This window comes from Clupea harengus, chromosome 2 (assembly GCF_900700415.2).
Source record: "Clupea harengus chromosome 2, Ch_v2.0.2, whole genome shotgun sequence".
In the NCBI taxonomy this organism is placed as follows: Eukaryota; Metazoa; Chordata; class Actinopteri; order Clupeiformes; family Clupeidae; genus Clupea; species Clupea harengus.
The window spans coordinates 29,496,764-29,521,665 of record NC_045153.1 but is presented as its reverse complement, the minus strand read 5'-3'; the positions used below and the strand labels follow the sequence as shown (position 1 = coordinate 29,521,665).

Below are 24,902 nucleotides of genomic sequence, written 5' to 3'. Positions count from 1 at the left end.
TGTATGAATTACCTGTGCTAATGATCTGAGAGTACTTAAGCCATAGGTCAAATCTCTATAGAATGAATTGACTTTTTCTACAGAAATGGGAGAAGGATTCCAAAATAGACCTTGTGATTATCAAAGGAGCTGGAGGAAAAGCCTTCTGTGCGGGTGGGGACATCAGAGGTGAGACTTCTAACTGAATGAGTATCACCATCGATGTCGATTTATTGGTGTCTACAGCTGTTCATGGCTGTTGTTTTGTTACAGACAGTAAAGTAGCGTCCACACTTAGGTTAGTTTTTATTTGTTGACACTTATCCCAAGTTCTTTTGCTTTCCTTTCAGCTGTAACAGAAGCTGGAAAAGCAGGAGATCCTCTAGCTCAAGATTTCTTCAAAGAGGAATACATCCTGAACAATACCATTGGTGAGTTTGTAAAGTTGAAAGAGATGATGTGCCCATGTGTAATAAGCCATCTATTGTTGCATCATTCTATTAATGTCTGGTCAACTACCTTTGGTTTTTGAAGTGTCTGAGTGAACATTTTATCCTCTATTTTTAGGTACATATGAAAAGCCATATGTGGCCCTTATTGATGGAATAACAATGGGAGGAGTAAGTACTCGCACTAGCGTCATCTTTTTGAACTGTAGTTCTCTTTGAAACCTCTAGATGGCACTCAAAGAGCATGTCATCCCAAATCCTTTGACTGAGCAGCACCAGAGGAGATCAAATCCTCAGCCAAGCATGCATGTTTTCATTCATTGCAGTTAAGCTGTTTGAGGGGGGGAAAAAATGGGTGATGCAAAACAGAGAGGAGAGGAACAGCTCCAAAACAAAATGGCTCCAAACGATGCAGGGTGCCTTTGATTTGTCCATTGAATGCGAGGGGCTCTCTCAGTTCACCAGCAATTGGGGATAGAGGACTATTTTAATTGAAAGTCCAGAGATAAATCCAGCAGGGATTAGTGATAGCATCCTAGAATGACATGTTATCAAGAGGTTCAGCCACGTCAGACTGGGTACAGATGTGTGCAGTTCTGCCGTGTGTGATGATGTGGCTATCATGAGTGGTGGGTTCACACTCTTAAAAGAACTGACTGGTTTAATACTGGTGCATTATAAAGACATATTTTGAGTATTTTGTCCTAGTTAATGTCTGTAGTGGAGAGAGATGTGGGAGGGGAGGGGGGGGGCTTTGGTTGAAATATGTGAAAATGATTATTTGATGGCATTTTGTGAGTTTGAATGTGACCTCTGTGTGTACTTCTGCTGACCTGTGACATGCCTATAAGCCTGTCTTAATCCCCTCACAGCAGTCCTGCAAGTGGCGGCAGTGAGCTGTGTTCTACAGGTCCTCTAGGTCCCTGTGAATTAAGACTCAGGTGGCCTCTGATTGGTCAGGATGTGGTATGACACAGGGGAGAGCATGTTGCTATCACGCTTTGATTTCTCTCTCTCTCTCTCTCTTTCGCTCTCTCTCTCTCTCTGCTAGACCTGTCTAGAATTTGAACTGAAAGCTTCCTCCCCTATGTTCTCAGTGGCATAAGCATAAGCATTTGCCTGAGCTGCTGCAGCCGGGAGCACAGCTCTTTAAGTACAGTTTACCTCAGCTTGACGTCTCAGGACCTCTCTGTGACGGGAAAAACACACGTCTGCCCCAGTGAATGCAGCCTTGTTGCTGGCGCTGTGTGTAACATCTGATGCACCACAGGAGACCACGACTCTCATTCTGTCCGAGCTGTTTGTGTTGCTCGTTTGTCACCCGTCCCCTGGCGGTGCAGTCGTTCTCGGCCAGGTCGAGGGGCTCGTGTCTGGCAGGCGGCGTGAGGGTGGAGAGAGAGTGGAGGTGAAGGGAGTCGTGCATTCCACTCCATCAGTCACCAGTCTGTCTGCGAGGTGCCCTCACATACTCAGTGAGCTCCCCAGCATACACGTCACCCTGGCCAATAAGTAACAGCCACTGAGGTGGAGTGTCTCTAGATGAACCCATTTCTCCTGTCATATGACATGTGGCTACGGTCTCTAAGGATCTCAATGCTGTGGATATAGCTAAACAGGCCCTTTCTGTGTCGTCTCGGGGGACTGCACCCAAACATGCATCGTTTTTTTTCCCTGTGAGACTCAAATACAAAATGAGGTGACAGGTTGCCCGGGTTTATTTTTGGAACATTATGTGGGACATGAATCTTGGGGCTGTTGGGGTTTAGAGTGTGAGATAGTGGCTACGGTCTGACTAATGGGGGTGTCCCGGTGGGTACACAGCCCAACTTTACACCTCAAAAGTTTTGTGAATTATTTTAGAGCTTTAGTTCAGATGGGAATAGTTCAGGAATGAGGAAGAAACGACAGGTGTGTCAGTCTGTCCTGTAACAAAAATACATTGTTGGCAAGTATATTTGGTGAGATAAATACTTATGAGACATATGTAACATACATATGCTTACTTTATCAACTGAGCTGTGAACTATGAACTTGAATGAAAAGTAACCTTCTCTGTGCACTACTTGCCCTGTATAGACTGAAGACAATCTACAGATTGCAAAGGATACAAGGTCATATGGTAAGTTCACGTTATAAAAATTGAGATCCCTCACACTTTGACCAGCCAGTGCCATTGCATCAGATATGTCAAATTGTGCACTGACTCAAGTCCCATGTTATTATTGCTTGCCAGATGTCCAGTCATGCTGGAGCTGAGGTTCTCTCTGAGAGAGTGGGTAATGCAGGAGTCGTCACACTGAACCGGCCCAAGGCTTTGAATGCACTCAATCTCACCATGATCAGACACATATACCCACAACTGAAGGTGAATGGTGATCTCACACTATACACTTCTGTGTATGAATTACCTGTGCTAATGATCTGAGAGTACTTAAGCCATAGGTCAAATCTCTATAGAATGAATTAACTTTTTCTACAGAAATGGGAGAAGGATTCCAAAATCCATATTGATACTGGTGGCTACATAATTTGATCAAGATGCCTGTTAAAATTATTAACAGACATCTGTCAATCTTATTTTTTCTTGGTGGTCTAACAAAATGCCTTTTACAGGCCTCTCTCTTCCTAGCTCTTTGTCAGAGGAGGAAACCTATGTGGAACCCCTACCCTTGTAAGAAAGTGCATCATTCACTGACCATACTGAGAGGCCAACATTCCTAAGAACCCCTGAAATGCTGGGTGGGAAATAGACATAGCTCTAAATAGGAACATATATTTGGCAAGAGCTGTTCTCAGTGCCAGACAGCTTCTCAGAAAAGACTCTAGACCCTTTGATCCCCACCACTTCTCCTCCACTGGAGATGAAAATGATGGTTTATTTCTAGATCGCTGCCTCTCTCCATCTGGGATTTCACACTTGACTCAAATCCACTAGAGAATTTCTTTTTTTTTTATGCATATTTCCAGCATGGGTAAGGGAAGATTCCTGCAGGGAAATGGATTTAAATTCCGTAAATGTCTGGAGCCAGGGCGTGGAACAGAAGCTGACGTGTGGGCAGCTGGGGCTCGCTGGTCAGCTGGGAACATCGTGGTTCTCTCATAAGGATGTAACGTAGACCTTTTGGCAGGTGCCACCGTGGCATTCTCCACAACAGGTGCAGCTAACAGGGCTTACCTGTGTGGGCATCATTATGTGCGGCAGGGCAATCTATCAAGTGGATCTAGTGTTGGGTAACATCAAAGATTCATGGCTGAACAGATGCGAAGCGGCAGGTGTTTTATAGGTGTTTTTCTTTCCCTTGCCGGAGAATATGCCGGAGCCGTGCCAGGGTTTTGATTTGTGGCTTGTCTGGTGTGATTGCTTTGATCCCATTCATTTTTTGACAATGAAAGTATAATTATGTGACAAATGTGTTGGAACATCATGGTTGTTTAGTCTGAAGTAAGCCTTCTTTACTCAGATGACTGTAACATTTGTGTTGATTTTGAAAACTGAGGGTTTCATTTTCTCTCCGAGACGGAGGTTTTAACCAAGGCTAATCAGCCAGCCAGTCGGTTGCACTGAAAACCGTGGCACACCTGCTCAGCAAATATCCTCGTGTGCTCAAATAGGGGCTATTCTGTTCCTGTCACTAGTAGGTCATATGTGACAGATGGTGGAGAGGGGAAGAACCAGAGCTTTTTTTTTTGTTTGTTTGTTTGTTTGTTTTTTTAACAGTGATTATTTTGAGCCATCCCTTGTTTGGCTTTGGCTATGCGGTGAAAACTACAGATTGCAAATACAGTACTCTACCTGGTGTGTCACCAAGTTGCAAGTGTGTTTGTGTGTGTGTGTGTGTGTGTGTGTGTGATGAGGTGATTTAGGGTTGTAGAATGAGGACTGCTTGCCTCCAGGGACACAAGTCACAGCTCGCTACACACAGCTGCCTACCTCTTTGGAACACTGGTCTCTTCCACTGAAGAGAACCCTTTATATCGGTGTTATCTCCATTCTGTTACAGTTATGCTCACTGTCTGTTAGCGCTGGGTAAAGATGTTCAGAACAACACTGTCTGTTAGCGCTGGGTAAAGATGCTCAGAACAACACTGTCTGTTAGCGCTGGGTAAAGATGCTCAGAACAACACTGTCTGTTAGCACTGGGTAAAGATGTTCAGAACAACACTGTCTGTTAGCGCTGGGTAAAGATGCTCAGAATAACACTGTCTGTTAGCGCTGGGTAAAGATGCTCAGAATAACACTGTCTGTTAGCGCTGGGTAAAGATGCTCAGAATAACACTGTCTGTTAGCGCTGGGTAAAGATGCTCAGAATGCATACGTGTCTGTGTATGCCCACCTTCAAGGGCCTCTATGCCCCTGTAAGTACAAATGTGCAAATATACATGGGCAGTTCAGTGCACATTAAGATAATGGCCTTATGGCCATGGTTGTAATGAATGCACAGAGCAGCCAGAGGTGATGTTATGTTTCCTGAGCACTGTAGATGGGTACATATGTTCTCTTATGTTAACAGAGGTTTAGACTGCTTCCACTCGAAGAGCTTATTGTCCTTATATGGACGTTAAGTCTGGAGCCTGAAAGGTGAAATTGGGACTTGGGGTGCGGGAAAGCAGAGCTGAGATCGCTTGTGTAGCTCTTAATCACAAGGTTCTCTCAGGCATGACAGTACAGCCAGGAGCAGCAGATAGCAGGGAGGCAGAGCTGCAAGTCACAGTGCCTCCCTAACCCTGTACACACACACACACACACACACACACACACACACACACACACACACACACACACACACAGACACACAGTCGGCCGTGACTCATTGCAGCTTTATTTACTGTTTGCTTGACCTCCTCTCGCAGACAGCCTCTGACACTACATTCTGCTCAGGACAAACCGTACTGCTCTGCACTGCACTGCCTTGCTTTGAAGCCCTCAATCCTGTCCGATTCTGCTGCTTGAATAGCTGATTGAAGCCATGCTGTGCTTGTCCACAGAGAGGGGCTTTGTTACAGTAAATGTATGCTCCCACTGTTCAAACAGGGAGATTTTATCAGCCATTTGCTTCTTTCATGTTGTCTATGACAAAACCGTTGGGCTGTCTAAGGGGATGATGCACTACTGGATTACAGTTCTTTGCGTATGTGTGCAGGACAACTTGCTTTCGAGGGCAAGTGGTATAGTGGAATGTGTAAAGAAACACTAAACCCAACTGTTTAGTTTTTGTCACTCATCATTGCTTTTGTGTCAGAATCTGTTCTTGCCTCCATCATTCCCAAGTAGCCCTTGTGATGTTCGCTCTATGTTCTGGTACTGTGATCTCCTGAAGACGTGTTGCCAGACTATGACCTCTCGGAATGGAATGTCAGATGGAAGATTCCTTCAAAGCTCTCAGTACACAGCGACCCATTTCCACTGCAGTTAAAAAGTCAAGATGCACAGGGGTGATGATGACTGGCAGATAAAGAGTGCCTTTGAACCGGGTTTGGAGAGAATTTCTCGACCACCTCAGACTCTCAGTGAGATATTGCTGCTGTTGACGGTTGGTATTTTCCATTTCAGACAAGAGGTCCCTGTTTTTAAAGACCTGGCTGTTATACAGAGGCAGATGGGTGTTCTGTTTTGATCGCTTTACTGGTAGGAATTGTTTCCCTCCACCTGAAGCCGTGGGTCATGTCATACCACAGAATCGACCAGGTTTCGTCTCCAGTGCCCCAGGAGGAGCAACTCTTTCATCAAAAACGCAATCTCTTGTTTCAAGGGTACATATAGGATTGAAACATGACATGACACTGTTTTGCAGTGTTGTATCCCCCTTAAGGCCACTCCACACACATTGATCTCCCGTCAGAAGCCCGCTCTGCATGGGCCACGCTGCCCTCTCGCAATCATGTTGCGGCGGCGGCGGCGGTGACATACGGCACGTGTAGCCTTGGTGAATACAGAAAAAAAGGGCTTTGCTCTGCTCTCCGTCCGGCTTGATTTATACGAGCCTTTAACAGTCAGCGGTGCTCTGAGGTGTCCCTAAAGTAAACCACAGCCGTCCTCTAGACACTTTATAAATCATCTGTCCGCACACCATTGAAAATGTTTCAGCTTGCAGCACTTGGCTTGAGTGTATTCTAAAGTGTATCCCTCCCCAGAAACGCTGATATGAATTTTAGCGTTGGGTGATTGAGGCTGAGTGCATTGTGCCTCTTTGAGCAGGAAGCCTTGAGATTTCGACTGAATGCCTTAGACACCCACACACTCGCTCGTTATTGGTCCTTTCACACTAATGGCAGGAACGGATGTTGTCCTTTCTCTGGTGGCTAGGCATCGATGATGAGGGTAACTCGGGCTAACGTCTGGCTCTTGTCGTGCCCTTGATAACCCTACATACCTTCCTCGAGGCCTGTTTCCTCTGTGTCACTACATGGGCACAACTGTACATGTGTTTAGCGTTGCAGCATCCACGGAGAAGCCCCAGTCCTCCTCCGCGGGTCTGGGCAGTCTCAGCCTCAGGCTGCTGTTTAGTCTGCTCTGGTTAGTGACACACTACCCTGAGGTGAGCTGGAGCCGGAGTGTCCCGGTTTATCCACTCTCTCCCATCTCTTCCTCAATGAATTGCTCTTAGCACAGAACCAGCGCCTCAAGAGCCGCAGTAAAGATGACAGAGAACACCTGCTGGGAAGACAGCGGAGTGCGTACATGCTGTGGGTAATATTAGGTGGCTGACGCCAGTCGTCTGTCATAGCTATTGTTGTACAGCGTATACATTTGTATACATTTAATGTGGATAAATGGGTACCACTGCGTACCATGTGGTGCCATTGAGGGTTGAGGAAGATGTTGCAACACTCCACATCATTAGGACGTTCTGTGCATTATTGTACGACTATTTCCATGGCAACGGAGTAGAAAAACATGAAAAGAAATAGTGGCCTCATCAGCAGAGAGAGAAATCTTGGTGTGCCGCTATGGGGCTTCTCACTGCGAAAGTTTTTGTGCATCGACCAGCGTATCGATCAAGTGTCTGCTGGCCCGGCTGGAGTTGATACTGAGTTGGCAAAACCAACTTCAGGGACTTCCTCAGACCAAAGAAAAAGTCCCAGCTTATTGTTGTTTACTGCACAGATTAATGACTAAGATGGAGGAAGCCTGTGAACAGTTAGGGCTGACTCTCTTCTAATGAACAGTGAAGGTTGGCTGTCTCCAAGGGCCTTTTCCCAGCCTGTGATTTGCTGTGGATGGTTGTATACATTAATGTAATCAGGGGATTGTCTGAGCCGTGATTAGCGATGCTAGCATTCTGCCATTCTGTGTAGCGTCCAGCTGAATGCAGGTTTACTGCATGTACCCTGTACATAATCTTTTAAATCTCTTGTTTGTTAAATCTTTTAAATGTCCCATACCCTAGTCCCACTGTATAGTCATGCTAAATGCTAACCTCCCATCACTGAGTGCTGGGGCCCCCTTGGTGTGTCTAGTCCTGTGTCGTGTCTTTCCTCTGGCTTAATGTGTAGTGGTCGGGGGTGGGTGGGGGGGTGGTGCCAGTAGCATGCCTACGGCCCCTTGTGAACTTTCCGAGTGCCGTGTTTATGGAACTTGTTGTCCTAGCCAGTCCTGTAAGCCAGCGGTGGAGGTCACAGTGTCGCGACGCCAGTGATGGTGATCTGGGGGACTGGTCCATGCGTCTCCCCCACCTCCTGGTCACTGCAGCAGCTGCGTGGAGCAGCCGAGGATACAGTACGACTTCAGGTTCCGACTCCAGTTGTACCGATCGCTTGTCAGGAATGTGGGTCCGTGTTGCTATGGCAGCAGGGCCAGGTAGATGTGTATGGGAGCGGCCCTCCCTGTATTCTCTCTCTCTCTCTCTGTCTCTCTGTTTCTCTCTCTCTGTCCTTCTCTCTTCTCTTCTCTTTTCTTCTCTTCTCTCCTCCTGTCTCTTTGAGCATCTGCTCCGAGGCCCTCTCCTTTCATTAACCCTCCTCCTCTCCCTCACAATACCCCTTTGCTCTTATTAATTACCCTGGCGGAGGCATGAGGGGGTCTGGTGGCCCCTGTGGTTTCACTCTCATCCTGCTGCCCTCTCTGCGCCCTGCCCATCTGTTGCCCCTCTCCCAGCTCAGTCCCAGGTATCGATCGCTTATGCCTTTTTTTTTTCTCCCTTCTCCTCACTTCTCTCCCCCCCTCTCTATATCCCTCTCCCTCCTTTCCCTCTCTCTGTCTTTCTCTCGCAGGGCGTTGGCCTGTCAGTTCACGGACGGTTTCGAGTGGCCACAGAGAAGACGCTTTTTGCCATGCCAGAAACTGCCATCGGTAAGAACTTATGTGTATACACCCCCCCCCCCCCCCCCCCACACACACACCCCCCCCCGCCTCAGACAGCGCTGGGTTGTGTCCAGCCTGGTGTGGTGGTTTTGCGTGTGGCATTAATAATGCAGTGAGTGTGATAAGCCACTGGTGTGGGCCTCAGGAGAGTCTCCTGCTGGAGTGAGTGGAGCCCAGCGTGAGTGGAGCCCAGTGCACTGAGTGATGGGAGGACCACCATGCAGGCAGCAGAGACTGATGGAGCCCACGGGGGTTTGGAGGAGATTCAGTCACTCTGAGATGGGCGCTGGGGGTGTGGGCAGCTTTTTCACATGTAGTTTCATCAAACTGAGCTTCATATGTTGCTGTGGGGTCATAGATTAATGTCCCAAAGACTTGACCGCAACTGACCAATTAGAACAGGAATTTTAATTTCTCCTGAATAACACAGCACCTGCACCCTTTAATGAATTGATTATACAAGTAGCTAATGTAGTCCATGAAATGATTTGATCAGAAGTAAGCAAGCCCTTGTCAGCATTATGTCTCTCTAAGGGGGAAGTATGCTTCAGTGGACGTGGCTACATTTAGGTCCGCGCACAGTGCACATGACCAGTCACCAGGATGGTCTATGTTGTGTGTGTGTGTGTGTGTGTGTGTGTGTGTGTGTGTGTGTGTGTGTGTGTGTGTGTGTGTGTGTGCGTTGACTGTGCATGCCAGTTTTAAGGCACTGGTCATAGTCAAGAGAAAAACAAAAACAAAATCAATTTACGCTATTTATTCGTTCAGCAGACGGGAATAAAACTACTGGAGACCCACTGATAAAATGAGTTTATTTTATTTCATGCTTCAGTGAATCAGAACTGATTAGATTACCAGCAATGTTTTTTTAAGGTGGGTAGCTATCGTTATTTAGATTGTGAAGGTTATGAAGGGGCAGGGAAAACTATAGACCTGTAAAAAATAACAATCATTCACACGATGTGGAGATATGCTGTGATTGAGTGATAAAACTTGTGCACTGAGAGACATGTCTGCAACAGCAAAACTAGTGTACTTTAGAAACACAAATGCGTTTGTGCGTTCAAACATTGTGTACTATACTTAAGCCCTTAGTAGTAAAGTTGCCTACTCCCTTCCTCAGAGAATTAGAGCCTTCTGAACTATTCTTGTTAGCTAATCATGAAACCCAACAGATGGGCTCTAGCTAGAGGTGATGATGCAATTAGTCTTTTACACAACTATTGGTTGCGCAATGTGCCCTTTTAAACCCAAGGTCATAATCGTTAGACAACCACTTCTTCATGGAATCTGGCCCTGAAATATCACATAAGAATCTTGTGTTTACGTTCATTATAAACATGAAGTCTTGTTTGTATCGTGTTGAGAGGCACAATTTAGGTGGTCCATCTGCCACCCAAGGTGTTTTTAAGCAGAAGGCATTCAGATGTCTGCCCACGCGGAAGATATAACATAGAACTCTCTCGGAGTGGATTGCTTGCCACACACTCACTGGCACATGCCACCCTGGCATCCTCTCACACCCACGTTCACACCCCTGTTTTATCCCCTTCAGTTCACTGTGTCTGCTGCCCAGCTATGCTGGACTCTGGCACTGGCCATCTGAGGGAGATGCCATGTCAGATTCCTGTTGTCTGGCCTGTGCAGAGATTTTATTGAGGGCAGATTGCTTTTCAAGGGGAGTTGTGTGACCCACTGAAGTATTCCCTTTTGGGCACTGGAAATATTCACATGCTGCCCCTGCTGTTTGTTTAATAATCTCAGTTGATAACCACACAAAGATTGCTTTATTAGGAATACCATTTTGGCTGCTTGAATGTAAGACGTCCTCAGTCGACCTCACTTTTTGTCCACTTGCCAGAAGTGTTGCTTGTGAGCTACTTGCCAGAAGTGTTGCTTGTTGTCAATTAGAGTCTTTGTAGCTTAATTGGTGCATATTGAGAGTTTCATAAAGGGGTTTGACTTTGTGAGATCAACAATGTTCACAAGAATCAGCATTTGGGTTGTGGCACTCTGCCTGTTTGGATGTTTTCTCCGTAAGCAACCCAAAGCTGCAACAGTCCTCCTGAATTATTCATCCATGCTTCCTGCTTTCCAAAACTCGTGATTCTCGGGAGCACAGACTTGGGACTCAGTAATCTGCTTGCACTTAGTAGAGGTTGTATTGTGTATCAGACCTGTTTGTTTTTAGAAGGGGCTTCAGTCTCCAGATTTACCCTAACACGATTTGTTCTCAAATGCTGTAGCTCTCAAATGAGACCGATGTCTGTCAGTCTAGAGCATTGCATTCCTTCCCCAGAGCTGGTTAAAAACTTGAGGTTGCTTCACATCGAGTGAAGTCTTTTTTTCAGTGCCACGGCATAGATCAGTGGATCTGTGATGAATGGAGCTCGTCCTTGTCCCTCATCAGCGATGCAGGCCCACACCTCAGCAGCACACGTGCAGAGGCTCCATAACCAGATCCCAGGGATCAGCGCCTCCATCCTCACACTCAGATCCTCCCCCCCCCCCCTTAGACAGCTGTACATCAGAGAACCCTGGGCTCCAGCTCCACGGAGAGCGTAGGAGAGGGAATATGTGTGTTGAATGGCTGTCAGTCATTCTAATGCCATTAAAACATGCGGCGTCTCTCGCCGCCCCCCCCCCCCCCCCCAAGCTTAAAGAGTAGGTTAATCCTCTTTGCTTCTGATCGAGCTTAATGGTTGTGCTCCGTGCAGATGCCGAGCTTTTCTGGTTCAAAAATGAGGTAGTGCACAGTCTTTTATTCTACACATTATGTTCGTTATTGGAGAGTGTTTAGGTCATGAAGGTTTTAGGGAGAATGCAAGAGAGAGAATTTCATGGAAGAATAACAAGTACCTAAATTCATCTCTGTGATTAGTTGTGTTTGTTTGTTTGTTTTGGGGGTATGTTAAACACAGGTGCCCCGTCACAGGGTACTACTAGTAGTGGTAGTGTCTCGCTAGGGGGGTGCCTTTGACTTTCACCTAAAGCCCAGTGAGGGTCCGAGGGGTCTGAGGACTCCAGGAATAGTCCTAACCCCTATATAGCTCTCCCACAGACGGAATGATTGGCCTTATCTGGCCCCCCCTCGGACCACCTACTTCCCACCCTCATAGCCCCCCCTCCCCTCCACTTACACACACACAGACACACACACAGCCCCTTTGGCCTAGATTCCAGAGCAGAAGAGCTGTGTGTCCACAGTAATGCTGAGTCTGCCATGAGAGGATCTCCAGCCTTACTACACAGAAGAGCTAAGAGCTAAGAGCTAAGAGCTAAGAGCTAAGAGCTAAGCTAAGCACAAACATAAGGACAAGCATGACGCCTCTCTGTCCCCTGGTGCTCCAGGCGTCTCTGCCCTGTCATGGCTGTCACCTCAGTGTGAGGTGCTGCTTGGTCATGACTGGGAGCTGCCTCCTCCTGGGTTGTGCTAGGTCTGCTGGAGGCACAACGCCTCTTCGTATTTACTCACTTCCTTCCGGAATGATATGCGGAATTTAATTATGGGATTATGCTCGCAAGTGCTCTGTTGCCAAGATGACGTGCCATTCACATTTGACGGTGCATTAGTGTCAGTCATTTTGCAATTAATTCAGGCTCCATTTTCTGTGGCTAGACCAACGCCTCGCTCTCTTTTATATGTTGCGGCAGACGCCAACCAGGATGTGCCAACTGCTGTGTGAAAGGCGTAGTAACCCGCCTCCCTTTAGGCTGTAGCAGGTCACCAGACGCATTCAGGACTTCATATAGTGTGTGTGTTATTCACTCTCTTCATATAGTGTGTGTGTGTGTTATTCACTCTCTTCATATAGTGTGTGTTATTCACTCTCTTCATATAGTGTGTGTGTGTGTTATTCACTCTCTTCATATAGTGTGTGTGTGTGTGTGTTATTCACTCTCTTCATATAGTGTGTGTGTGTGTTATTCACTCTCTTCATATAGTGTGTGTTATTCACTCTCTTCATATAGTGTGTGTTATTCACTCTCTTCATATAGTGTGTGTGTGTGTGTGTTATTCACTCTCTTCATATAGTGTGTGTGTGTGTTATTCACTCTCTTCATATAGTGTGTGTGTGTGTTATTCACTCTCTTCATATAGTGTGTGTTATTCACTCTCTTCATATAGTGTGTGTGTGTGTGTGTTATTCACTCTCTTCATATAGTGTGTGTGTGTGTTATTCACTCTCTTCATATAGTGTGTGTGTGTGTTATTCACTCTCTTCATATAGTGTGTGTGTGTGTGTTATTCACTCTCTTCATATAGTGTGTGTTATTCACTCTCTTCATATAGTGTGTGTGTGTGTGTGTGTGTGTTATTCACTCTCTTCATATAGTGTGTGTGTGTGTGTGTGTGTGTTATTCACTCTCTTCATATAGTGTGTGTGTGTGTTATTCACTCTCTTCATATAGTGTGTGTGTGTGTGTGTGTTATTCACTCTCTTCATATAGTGTGTGTGTGTGTTATTCACTCTCTTCATATAGTGTGTGTGTGTGTGTGTGTGTGTGTGTGTGTCGTTTTTCTAATTCTTATGTAAAGTAGTATTTATTGTTACACCATGTTCTTTATTGCTCTTAGTTTGACTGTTCTCTCCATTGTACGTCGCTTTGGACAAAAGCGTCTGCTAAATGTAAATGTAAATGTAAATGTAAAGTGTGTTATTCACTCTCTATATATAGTGTGGTGTTCACTCTCTTGCCTGAATGTCCGGAAGGGAATCGACCAAAATCCTCCTGCACAATGTGCTGTCCATCTGTGTTTCCGTTGGTTACAGGCCCTACCCCCACTGCCTTAACCCCCTCAGTGGTGGGGATTAAGGGATTTTGGTGTCTTAAACTGCCCCTGTGGTGGGACAAAGCAAGTGGATGAACAGCGCCCTGTAATCTGCATTTATGATATTACATTTTCCAGCCCAGAATCAGGTCATGGGCCCTAATCCTCCATCCTCTATCCCAATCTCTCATTACCACTTCTCTCCTTAATGTACCATATTGGGAGAGATGTTATTTCATGTTTTTTTTTTTTGTTCTTTTTGGAGGGGAAGGGGCGGAGGGATCCTCTTCTCACTGCTCACTGAAAAACATTGTATCATTTACCAATTGGCTCTTCCCAGAGTGTGATATTTTAGCATTCTATGAATCAAATCCCGTAATACGATGATAAATCGCATTTGAAACATGAAAATTGAAACAGCCCGCTTGTTCAGCCCCAGCCCTGCATTATGTAAGTGTCGAAACCCGATATATTTGTCTCATAGTTGTGGTGATCGCATAAATGGATTTGCAGCTAAATTGGCTGACAGAGTTATCCTTTACTGGGTAACTATGGCTTCAGTGTCTAATGGGTATTAAACATGAAATTACTGGAAGGTCAACCATATTGTTTTCCATTAGATCCTTTGGATGTTGTCAGTACAAGCTTTCAGTGCTGGCACAGACTGCCTCTGACAGGCGCCTGAATTCAGCAGTTTTTCACTCCTCGTCGACTGTGAGACGCTGGGCTCCTTTGAGCTCGTCTGGGCCCCTCCTAATACTGCTGTGGGCCTCAGCTCTGTGAATGAGAGGGACCTATGCTCTATTTATCAGGAATATAAACACCTACAGGATGAAGGATGTCCCGAGTTCAGAGCTTATTATGATTTCCTGTAAACGTTATTGTTGGAATCAATCATTCTATGCCGTTGTTGAAGTGAGGGGTTTTGCCGTCGGAGTTTGTTTATCTGTGTGGTTTACTATGAATTGGCAGGGGTGGGAACGTTTCAAGAACAAGCACCTCTTACCACTGAATGTCCCAAGCCCTTCATATGTGACCCTCTTTTGTGTATATCTTTCACCTTTTAGGCCTGTTTCCCGATGTTGGTGGTGGCTACTTCCTGCCCAGGCTTCAGGGCAGGCTGGGTCTCTTCCTGGCCCTGACCGGCTTCCGTCTCCGCGGCCGGGACGTGCTGCGGGCGGGGGTGGCCACACACTTTGTGGAGTCGGAGAAGGTACGTCACGGTTGTTCACACCAAGAGGTGGGCACTGCCCAAGATCCGTTTGCTGAGTCACCGGCAGCCAGTGCCAACTGATGGGGCGCTAGCAGGATGTGCCAGGACCTAGTCAGGCAAAAGTTGCGGCATTTGGCTGCCTTTCCATGTGCTCCTGAAGAGGAAATGAGGGAACATCCCAAGAACAGGCCCTGCTGGAGAGGGAGTCATGCAGTGATAGGTCTACTCAGCAGTGTTGATCAAGGGCAACCCACCAGGAAACCCCAGCAGGACAGGTCACCCTGTAGGCAGAGAGGGGGCGTGTGTTAAAGCGAACAGCCAGAGCCTAAAGGAACATATGTGAAATCATCCAGCAAAGGGCATCCAGAGATCCCAGTGATGGGTAGAATGACCTGAACAGTACAGGCCTTATTCAGTCTTGGTATGAGAGAACAGCTCTACTCTGTAGGTCACAGTCATAAAATTGCCTGCTAGAATAGTGGCCGTCATGCCCTGATTGTCTCAGTCAGTCAGTCAGTCAGTCTGTCTGTCTGTCAGTTGGCCTACCCACCTGTCTCTTCTCCATTCTTCTCTGTCCAGTTTAGTCTTCCTGTCAGACATGTACTGTACATGTAATTCCTTTGACCATCCAGCACCAGCTGTAATACAGCTGAGCTCATTACATGACACCATGGGTGTGTTGTAACTTCTGTTAAAGCACTGTAGTACATTGTTTGTGTTTCTCTCCCTCTAGATTGCCGCCCTTGAAAAGGATCTGGTTGACCTGAAGTCTCCCTCAATCAGTGATGTGGCTAAAGTACTGGACCTGCACCAGCAACAGGTAAGATATTCGACACTGACACGACAAAGTGGTTTACCTAAGAAATAGCTAATTGGACTTCAGTGTCTCCATTAGTGGCTTTGAGTGGATTATATTTACCAGTGAGAAGGTGTGGGTCTAATGTCTGTTTGTTTCTGTAATGTGTTACCCTCATCTTATCTACCATTCAATTCAAAGATCAAAGTACAGTACTCTGCTTGTGTGTTTTATATGGGGCTGCTATTATGTAGTATATTTCTGCTGCTGCAGTTCCTCCTGGTGAGGGTGAGTGGCCCTGTAATGTTTGCTCAAGAGGAGAGGAGGAGAGGAGGAGAGGAGGAGAGGGCCAGAGTGCAGATTAAGCTCTGACTCAGAGCAGCCCTACATCAGCCAGCAGCTTGAAAGGGTGACCTGTCGCTAATCAGCAGCCCTGTGAAATGTATGTGCCTGTGTGAAAACCCCCTTCGAATAAGGCTGCTCCTGAGATTTCGCCTTGTCTCTAGCCGGCTCCATTTAGTTTGAACAGGTTTTTTTTCTGTGTTTACTCCTTTGTAGATTTTGTAGATGTATAATTTGTGGTTCTGTATCCAAGAGCGTTGTTTTAGTTTTTTTCCCCCCTTCATTTTGAAGAATGTGTTATCAGTGTTGATCGACTGCAGGTTACAACATGATCCAGTTTAATGATCTGAGATTTATTTACTGATTCATGGCCAAGCTTTTTCTAGCACAGCCAGTTTATCCTGGGAAAGACATGTTTTCATCCCAGACTGTAATGCTGCCCACATTAAGCAAGCATGAGTAGAATGTAAACACACAGCTCTTTTGTGATAAGTGACCTAGACCTTGGCAGTACCAGTTGATTTGGACCAGGGCCTCTGTTTGATGGGAAAAAGAGTGGAGTGTGTGTGTTTGCACACAGTTTTGCAGTATGTTTGGCTGTCAACGTTGCTATTCATATTTTTTCCTTGCTTAGCTATTTGCTTGCATTGTACTTAACTTGTAAGCCCCTAGGGATGAAATAGTCTGCCGAGTGACTGGACCTAAATGTGCCGCCATTCTGCATGTGAAGAGGACGCACACTCAGAGAGAATCCTTAGAGGGCAGCCTAAGTGTGGCACCTTTTCTGTGTGATCTGACAAATATAGTACACAGTCTGACAATACAAAATACACACAGACGCACAGACGCACAGACGCACAGACGCACAGACGCACAGACGCACAGACGCACAGACGCACAGACGCACAGACGCACAGACGCACAGAATAACTGACCTGTATTTTTTTTCCCTGTAGAGTGGGCTTGATGCAGACAAACCCTTTGCCCTTGAACAGCACATGGAAGCCATCAATAGGTAAACCATCCAAACTTCACACATCACTTATTTTAGTCTATTCTTGATTTCTCTCTGCTCTCTTTGCTTTTAAATATGTGATTGCCTGTTACGAAGACAAGAACAGGGGGAAAATAACATTTTTAGACGATGTACCAGGATAAAGACGGCTAGATAAGACTTTGCTTTTTCTTTAGTAACCTAAAGCCTCCGTAGTCAGTGCAATGTCTGACTAATGGGGAAGGTGAGGGGGAATAATAACAGAAGTGCTCTCACAAAATGTGTGGATTAAATAACCTGCAAGGTCCCACAATACTGCAATTCTGAGCGATCCAATGTATCAAGCACTTGTAATGATATTCAGTAGACTTATTTTAGGCATGTGGAATTGACAGAGCTCAAGTAGAGACATCCCTTTACCTCAGCGTGAGCAGGCTCACGAAACAAAGCCATGAAACTGGATCACCTCAGGGAGGGAGAAATGAACTGACGTCAGCGGTCACACTCTAAAACTGATTTGGGATGCTAAACGCACACCACAATCTAGCCGTTTTACAGGGGAAAAGCACGCAACACAACAAAGCCTTGGGCATGTTCCTTCCGTTAGGTTCCCAGGTAGTGCAACACAAGCCATTTGGAACGCTTACGTGTACCATTACTCAATGTCTCAAAGAACAATCCGCTGATTGCGGTACCCTAAAGTGCATGGTTTATCTGTGTTGTTCGGTTGCCTTTGGGGGAAAAGTCTGCCTTATCAAACTTTGCTCTTTTACATTTCCTGGCACAGAGTGCCATGTAACTATGGCTGTGTTGCAGACCTAAATTATTTATGTAAATACTAATGTGACATTTGCCTGCGTGCTTTCTAGTTGATTTCACTTCTTAAGAGGGGGCTACGAATTAGGTTTGTGTGAAGCGTCACATCACACCCAAGCTGTGAAGTTTGTATAGAAATAGTCAGTGTTACTCAATCATCAGAAGATCTCATGTGTCCTCTCTATCCCACTGTGTTGTGTTTTCATGGCAGGTTGTTTGATGCCAGCAGTGTGGAGGGGGTCATTGAGAACTTGAAGAAGGACGGCTCTCCGTTCGCCAAGAAGCAGGCTGAGGTGGGCTTAGAAGAAAAGAGAATGCAGTAGAATAATGATCTGATAGAACGATTAAACCACTCTTCATTTTTGTGAACCATCACAGACTACGTCATGCCCTGTGGGTCTTTATGTGACCTCCTGTCAATGTCAAAGAGGGTTCCAGCTGTTGCCAAGATAAAACGCACATCTGGACAACAAAATAGAACAACAACCAATTGGGCCTACCTTCCTGTCACTAACTCATGTTAACACAGACTGTATATTGAGGCAGTTATGTCTTTATTTCCACAAAACCCAAGAATAGAAACAAGTTTGTGTGAGGTCCACTTTAGCTTCACTTATTTGTCACGGATCTGTGAATCACCACCAGCAGCAGCAGCTGGTATGGAGGAACATGTTATTTTGTTGACTCTCCCTCTAGACGAGCTAGTAGAGTCTAGAGCTCACAGTGCCAAGGTCACAGGTTCCACTGCCAACTGAGCACATGTACCAAGAAAATGCAAATGTAAGTCATATGCAGGTCCAGGGAACCAGAGAACTGTAAGCACCACTAGATGCTTAAGAGCCGCGAAACGATTAGCTGCTGTGGATAACATTGAAAGGCTGACGATTCCCCCCGGCAGTCTGCAAAGGCTTGACCCCCCCCCACCACCATTAGTGGAGGCACATTTGTGATGACCGTCTCATTAAAAACTGTAAGCTCTTAATAGGGTTAGGCTTATCCTCCTGGCTTAAGCTAAAGGTGCTGAAAAACACCTATGTTTACCGTACCCGCGCTGAGGTAGGTTAAGAGATAAAGGTTTGAGAATGGGTGAGAGAAGAGGCCAGTTGTATTCTGTCCTGCACTGACTGTTCCAGAAGCCCTCTGTTGTGCCACACCGCCGCATGCAGAGTTGCGTAATGCCGGCTGAATCAAATTAGAAGTCATTAGTAGAAGAAAGCCTATTTGTGCTCGGACTCGCATCTCTGCTGTGCTTGAATAAAAAAAATAATTTGTTGTCCAATGTTAGCCTGTGGGCCTGCTGCATTTCTAGTGTCATTTTAACAGTCGCCTCCATTTGAAAACACTTTATTGTTCAAATTCAAATAAACAGAAAATCGTTGTTTATCATGGTTTGTACATGTAATCAGATTGTCTTAAGTTGCTCAGATACCAGAAAGGGGCATATCTGCAAGACTACAGGGTGATTTTGAATAGATCTACTGGGAGTGAAGAGTCATTGATTGTTGTCTGTTGGACATTACTGAATGGTATGACGGGGGAAGAGCTCCTTAAGCATCACTGTAAGGTTGCCCTCACAACAGGCTCTGTGTGTTTTGATGATTAAAAACAAGCTCAGCGAGAGGAAGGTGAAGTGGCTGTGCAGGGGCAGGTGTTCTCATTGCCTGCCTGGCGCAGCACATCTGTTGGAGCCAGCCAAAGCTGTTGGATATTACAGGCAGAGTCCCTCTGTCCAACCCTGTCAGCTGTCACAGCTTTGAAGAAGTGGAGGAGGGTGGCTGCCATGGCTCTGCTCTGCTCTGCTCTGTCCCTTTCCCATTCCCCATTAGCATCCTCTGTTCATACGCATATGCAGAGATCGTCATATCAGCATTTAGTGTTATGCTCCTCCAGGTCCAAGCCTCAAGGGAAGGTAATAATAATGATGGTGGTGAATATATATCATTTTAATGGGGTTAAACTTAATCAAGTCTTAATTACTTTTATAATACTGTTAATTTAGCTAAATGAAGTGCTTGGTCAGGTGTCCTCTTTGTCTCTCTTTGGTCCCTGACTACTAGTGCATTATGTCATTATCTCCACTGCTTTGTGAAGAATGCCTGGACTAGATAAAGATGAACAGTGACCCTTGACCGATTCAGAGAGTCAACATACCGTGTCACCTTATACTCATTTACAACTGTATCTTGGGATTAACCATTTTGTATCTTAATAAGTCTGACAGCAAAAACGACCGTGAGTGTCCTGGCCCTGGTGTACCGCTACGTAATCTAGCGGTGTGATCTCGCCTCAACATTCCTCAGTGGCAACGGAGAGGGGAGAAGATGTGTTAGAAACGGCCAGAGTCTTTCTTTTACCCTTCTGTTTGTTTGCGTTTCCTTTCACAGACTCTCTCCAAAATGTCTCCCACGTCCATGAAGCTAACGCTCAAACAGCTGCAGCACGGGGCCTCCATGAGTCTACAGGAGGTGCTGATCATGGAGTTCAGGCTGACCCAAGCCTGCATGGTAGGTCTCCCAAAGTCTCCCGCAGTCATCATTGGATGAAATGGTCTAGGGTGAGACGTGACGCAGCGGCCACACCAGACACAAGGACTCCAGGTCGAGTCCGGCCTGAGGCCATCTCTATCTCTCCCACTCCTTATCTGTCTACTATACACTGTCCTGTCAATGAAGGCAGAAAAAGCCCCAAAAAATATTTCTTAAAAAAAACCTACAACAAAATGTAATCATTGGCACAAGTGATTGGTGGTTATTTAGGAGTACTTGTATTTTAAGGGTATATGCTGTTGAAATGATTATAATATTCCTCTTTAATTTCAGATGTGTGTGTGTATTATCTTTGATTTCTTTTTTACAGAAAGGTCAAGATTTCTATGAAGGAGTTAGAGCAGGTAAGATGGTCATGTCCTTCACCTCACAAAAGATGTCATTTATGAATCATATTTTTGGAGAGGTTAAAATTGACAGAAGTATCCATTATGTTTTTCCTTAAACATGGTAGTGTAGATATTTTGCAACCAAGCTGACCTTACAAGTAAAATGACTCCAAGAGTATCACAGACAGAATAGCAACCAGCACTACCGTCTCAGGTCTTTTGTCACAAACACTGAACAATAACTCCTTGGGTCTCCATGTGGCTGGCAACACTCAAAGTCCGCTGCACATGACCTAAATAAGCTAATTTAATAACTTGCCAAGATCATTTAGCTAATTTCCTACCATGAGCAAGATTTCTAAGCGCAAACATGTACGGATCAGCGGGTCATGCTGGGGTGTGTCAGCTCACAGACACTGTTGCTTTTGCGCTCAAAGTAACACCCTTTTCCATTAAACCTCAGAAGGATTTAATGTTGGGCAGACTTCCCGCACAAGAACATCTCTTTGGTGTAAACCGCTTCATTTGCGACCATAAATTTGTGGTTTGCTCTACTGTAGAACAATTACTGAGCTCCGTGTAAATATGAATAAAGTATGGGTTAAATCCTTGTGATTGGCTGATCGCCACACACACCAATTACTCAACCCATTTATGCTTGATTGCACCCTGCTTTGTGTCATGTAATGCGCAAAGCCCGTTTGTGGTGCTCGTTGTCCTATTAAGTCACGGCCCCTTGAGTATCTGTCATTTTTACTAGTTGCACAAATTTTCAAGAGTCTGTGGCTTCCATAGACGCTATGGTTCTTTGGTTTATTGACCAGAAGGTCGTTGCAGTGAATGTGTTGCTTTGCTTCCACCCTGTGCCACCATCCTAGAGTTACTGATCTGTCACTCCATTGACTTCTAAATTCACAGTTCTAATTGACAAGGACCAGAGCCCCAAGTGGCAGCCAGGCACCCTGGAGGAAGTCTCAGAGCAGTCGGTGGAGGACAGTTTCAAGTCCCTGGGGGAGCGTGACCTCAAGCTGTAGCACCACTGTCCTGGCAAGCCTCTGGGACCATCGCATGTCCCACATGCCACCCTCATCATGGCCTTTTGTGGAAGTAGGCATGGTGCCATTCACTACAGAACCAGTGCCCTTTCCTGTGCTGGTAATGCCCAGATTGATATGTGCCACTTACACGGCAGACATCCATGAGGACTGACCACCTAGTGCTTTATATTTGATTGATACGGTTTGCTTATATTTTGTAAAAAAAAAATAGAAAATGGCATTTGTTATCTGGGAGTGTCTCTGTCCTCACTGCTCAAAACATTTGAAAGTTATATAACATGGTCTGAAGTAGATGAAAACTTACTGTACACTGAACATGTTCAATAAAGAAACTGTGCTTTAGTAGTCAGTGCACACAGTGATATTAGACATGTTTGATGTTCTCCTTGCAGCAGACATCATGAAGCTGTGGGAAGTCTCTCACATGTAGAATTTCAGTAATGGCAATTCATCATGGGCTAACAGTTCTGGGTTCTGGCAATTCTTCACGGACCCAGGAACCACTGTAGTGTTACGGCAGAGACCAAGGAGTCATTGCAGCGTCCCACATGTTACATTCTCTTCAACACCTTTATGAAATGAGAGGGAGGAGGGTGGCTATGACTTAGATATCTGATATATGTGTAAATTAGAAAGGGTCAAAGTCAAATCCAAATACTACAGGTAGCTGAGGATGTTTTACGGCTGGAGGTGTAGATGAGCTCCCTTGTTACTCTCAGGCCAGCTAATGAATTGATCCACACTGTAAGTCAATTAGTCCCCTCTCAGAGGCAAGGTAAGAATCGATGTGACTGTGTTGGCCTTTCTCTGGGCCTGCCAGAGGAATTAGCGGAGATCTCTGTGGGAACAGAAGCCATGTTACATTGCTCTATTTGTTTGTTTGCAGTGAAAGTTAGCATATGAGACACACAACACCTCTGTGTATGCAATTCTCTGATTCTGTCCTGGTAACTTTGAGGTGCAACAAATAAAATACGGAAGTCAGAGAAATGCATTTATTTCATGTTTTTTTTGGCTCCACATTGTTTTTCCTCTTGAATTATTTACAGATGTCCAGGGCTGCGGTTGTGTCAAGTACAGGTTATAACCATTTTTATGGATGATATGCTGTAAATGGAAACAAGTCTCAGAAAGCCTCTAGAGTTTCCCGTCGGTCAGGACTTTGGTCAGCTCCAGATGGGTAATCAAATGGCCGGGACCTTGAGAGAGATCAATATGGGGCAGAATATGCAGTGTCACTCTTTTAGTCATTTGGTGTACAAAGGTAGACTGAACAGGAAGTTGACCACAATAATAAGAATGTATGCGAAATGTCTCAAGTTTTTCCTCAATAGAGCCAGTGATATTTTGTCAGAGCTGCAGTCAATCAGTTTTCTTGCAGTATCCATCGAGTTTAGCACCTAATATACACGGTGTTCAAACTGGAATGCTGAACACATTTTTGGTAAGTCACAGACCAGAAAGTACACTCGTTATCTTTCAAGATAACAAATATATAACAACGCTTCTCACTGCAAAATATGTCAAGATTACATTGCATACAGTAATTCACTTTTTCACATGGGTGATCTAAATCATTGTTCTGCAGATGCCGAGCAGCAGCTGTTACTATTATTAGAGTTGATTTTTTTTTCTTCATTTGAAGTAAACATGTTTGCTCACAACAATTTGCTGCATCGTGAGCAGAAAGGCCTCATATAAAATAAGAATACAATTTAAATTCTGTAATACATAACAATTGATTTAAGTTTTCTTCAGAATTGTTCCCTTTTGCACTACACAATAATCTCACGCTCAGAGAAAATACACAGGTGACAGTATTCCTTTTTTTTCACACACCAGTCTGTTGAGACAAGGTAGCTTTAAAGGGCTTTCAGCCAGGGCTGGCAAACAGTGGCATCTGTGTATTTGAACCTACATGGAAGTATTGCTCTCTGCACTCAAATGTTCACACACTTGGACTGGCAGCAGCTGTGTACCTGAACCACACACCCGGAGTAATTGTGCTTGTTTCACCATTCATTAAGGGCACTGGCATGTTACGTAACTTCTATCTAAACATTGTCACTGGTCCCCCAAGTGTGGCTTGCAGAATTGAAATAGCATGTGGTCTATTTTAAGGTGACATAAACTCTCCACTGAAATGCCATGGCCCTGCATACTATCTGACTATGACTTGCATATGGGTTGTAGCAATGTTCTGAGGCTGACAACTGAGGAGGGCAATCTGCCCATCACCACCACAGCTGAACAGCAGCAATGGCACTGAATGAATCAATAGAAATCTAAGAGAAGTCATTTGAGTGGTCATGGCAAGCAACATACAGCCAATGTCTTCATTTTCACAAGGACAAGTCCTTCTTCAACAAAGCACAGTGGCGGCATGTAACGGCGATGAACAGTGATTTGCTGTTTTGCCGTAGCTTTTTGGTCACAGTGATTTACCACCATCTTCCTCCACGCACAAGGACATGAACTGAGCTTGACAGAAGACCAGGCAAGGTAATAAATGTCTGCTCTTCCACTAGTCCACAGTAAAATCCCACAAGACCCCATTACGGAGAAACCATGAACCTTCTGTTGCTGTGTGTCTTAGTAAGCAGATGGAAGGAGGATGAATGGGATGGGCCTGTGCGTGTGCGTGTGTCTGTGCGTGTGTCTGTGCGTGTGTCTGTGCGTGTGCGTGTCTGTGTGTCTGTGTGTGTGCGTGTCTGTGCGTGTGTCTGTGTGTGCGTGTGTCTGTCCGTGTTCGTGTGTCTGTGTCTGTGTGTCTGCGTTTCTGCGTGTCAGTTTCTGTTGACCCAAATGAACACTGAACACACTGACAGAACGGACTGACCAAACATGTTCATAACCTCCATGGCCAGAGCTGAGTTATGCCTCCAGCTGTTTTTCCTCATCTGACAGTTAAAGGACAACACTTATCAGCCAGGGTGAGTGGAATGAGGTGCAACAGCCAATGAGAGCAAAGCCAAGAAGCAGAAGCAGTGAAATGACCCTACACGCTGATGTCATGAGGGCACGAAAGATAAGTTGCCCCATTCCTGTCTACTTGTCATGTTCAACAGCCAGGCAGGCTGCTTCAAACCGACAGTTCCTGTGAAAACACACAATGAATTTGAACACAGCAATGGCAGAGACACTGTTTCCTCTGTAAAGTGTTTGTATTAACATGAGCCCTTCCCTCACATTAGAGTGCTCCGCCCAAGGTCCATCTGTAGAAATCCTCTCCCCAACTGGACAGCTGTCACATTCCCATCCAAGAGGGTGTGTGTGTGATACTGCATTTCCCGCCCCTCTCCTC

The 24,902-nt window shown here is 45.5% G+C and overlaps 2 protein-coding genes and 1 long non-coding RNA gene across 3 annotated transcripts in view; 2 read left to right on the top strand and 1 right to left on the bottom strand.

Moving 5' to 3' along the window:
• Positions 1-22,588, top strand: part of hibch (3-hydroxyisobutyryl-CoA hydrolase) — a 24,246-nt gene extending 1,658 nt beyond the window's left edge. The window contains exons 2-12 of the mRNA XM_031578196.1: positions 79-168; positions 330-410; positions 547-599; positions 8,640-8,718; positions 14,572-14,717; positions 15,451-15,537; positions 16,812-16,870; positions 17,877-17,958; positions 20,050-20,169; positions 20,522-20,555; positions 21,459-22,588. Of these exons, the coding sequence (XP_031434056.1) occupies positions 79-168; positions 330-410; positions 547-599; positions 8,640-8,718; positions 14,572-14,717; positions 15,451-15,537; positions 16,812-16,870; positions 17,877-17,958; positions 20,050-20,169; positions 20,522-20,555; positions 21,459-21,574 (947 nt within the window). The 3' untranslated portion in view covers positions 21,575-22,588. The remainder of the gene's footprint in view (positions 1-78; positions 169-329; positions 411-546; positions 600-8,639; positions 8,719-14,571; positions 14,718-15,450; positions 15,538-16,811; positions 16,871-17,876; positions 17,959-20,049; positions 20,170-20,521; positions 20,556-21,458) is intronic.
• LOC116218445 lies at positions 2,454-2,938 on the top strand. Its single transcript, XR_004162856.1, has 3 exons — positions 2,454-2,547; positions 2,662-2,793; positions 2,908-2,938. It is a non-coding gene; the product is annotated as an uncharacterized LOC116218445 (long non-coding RNA).
• The window catches only part of usp37 (ubiquitin specific peptidase 37), a 35,226-nt gene continuing 15,521 nt past the window's right edge, over positions 5,198-24,902 (bottom strand). Inside the window, exon 25 of the mRNA XM_031560200.2 lies at positions 5,198-5,216. The gene's annotated coding sequence lies outside the window, so the exon portion shown is untranslated. The remainder of the gene's footprint in view (positions 5,217-24,902) is intronic.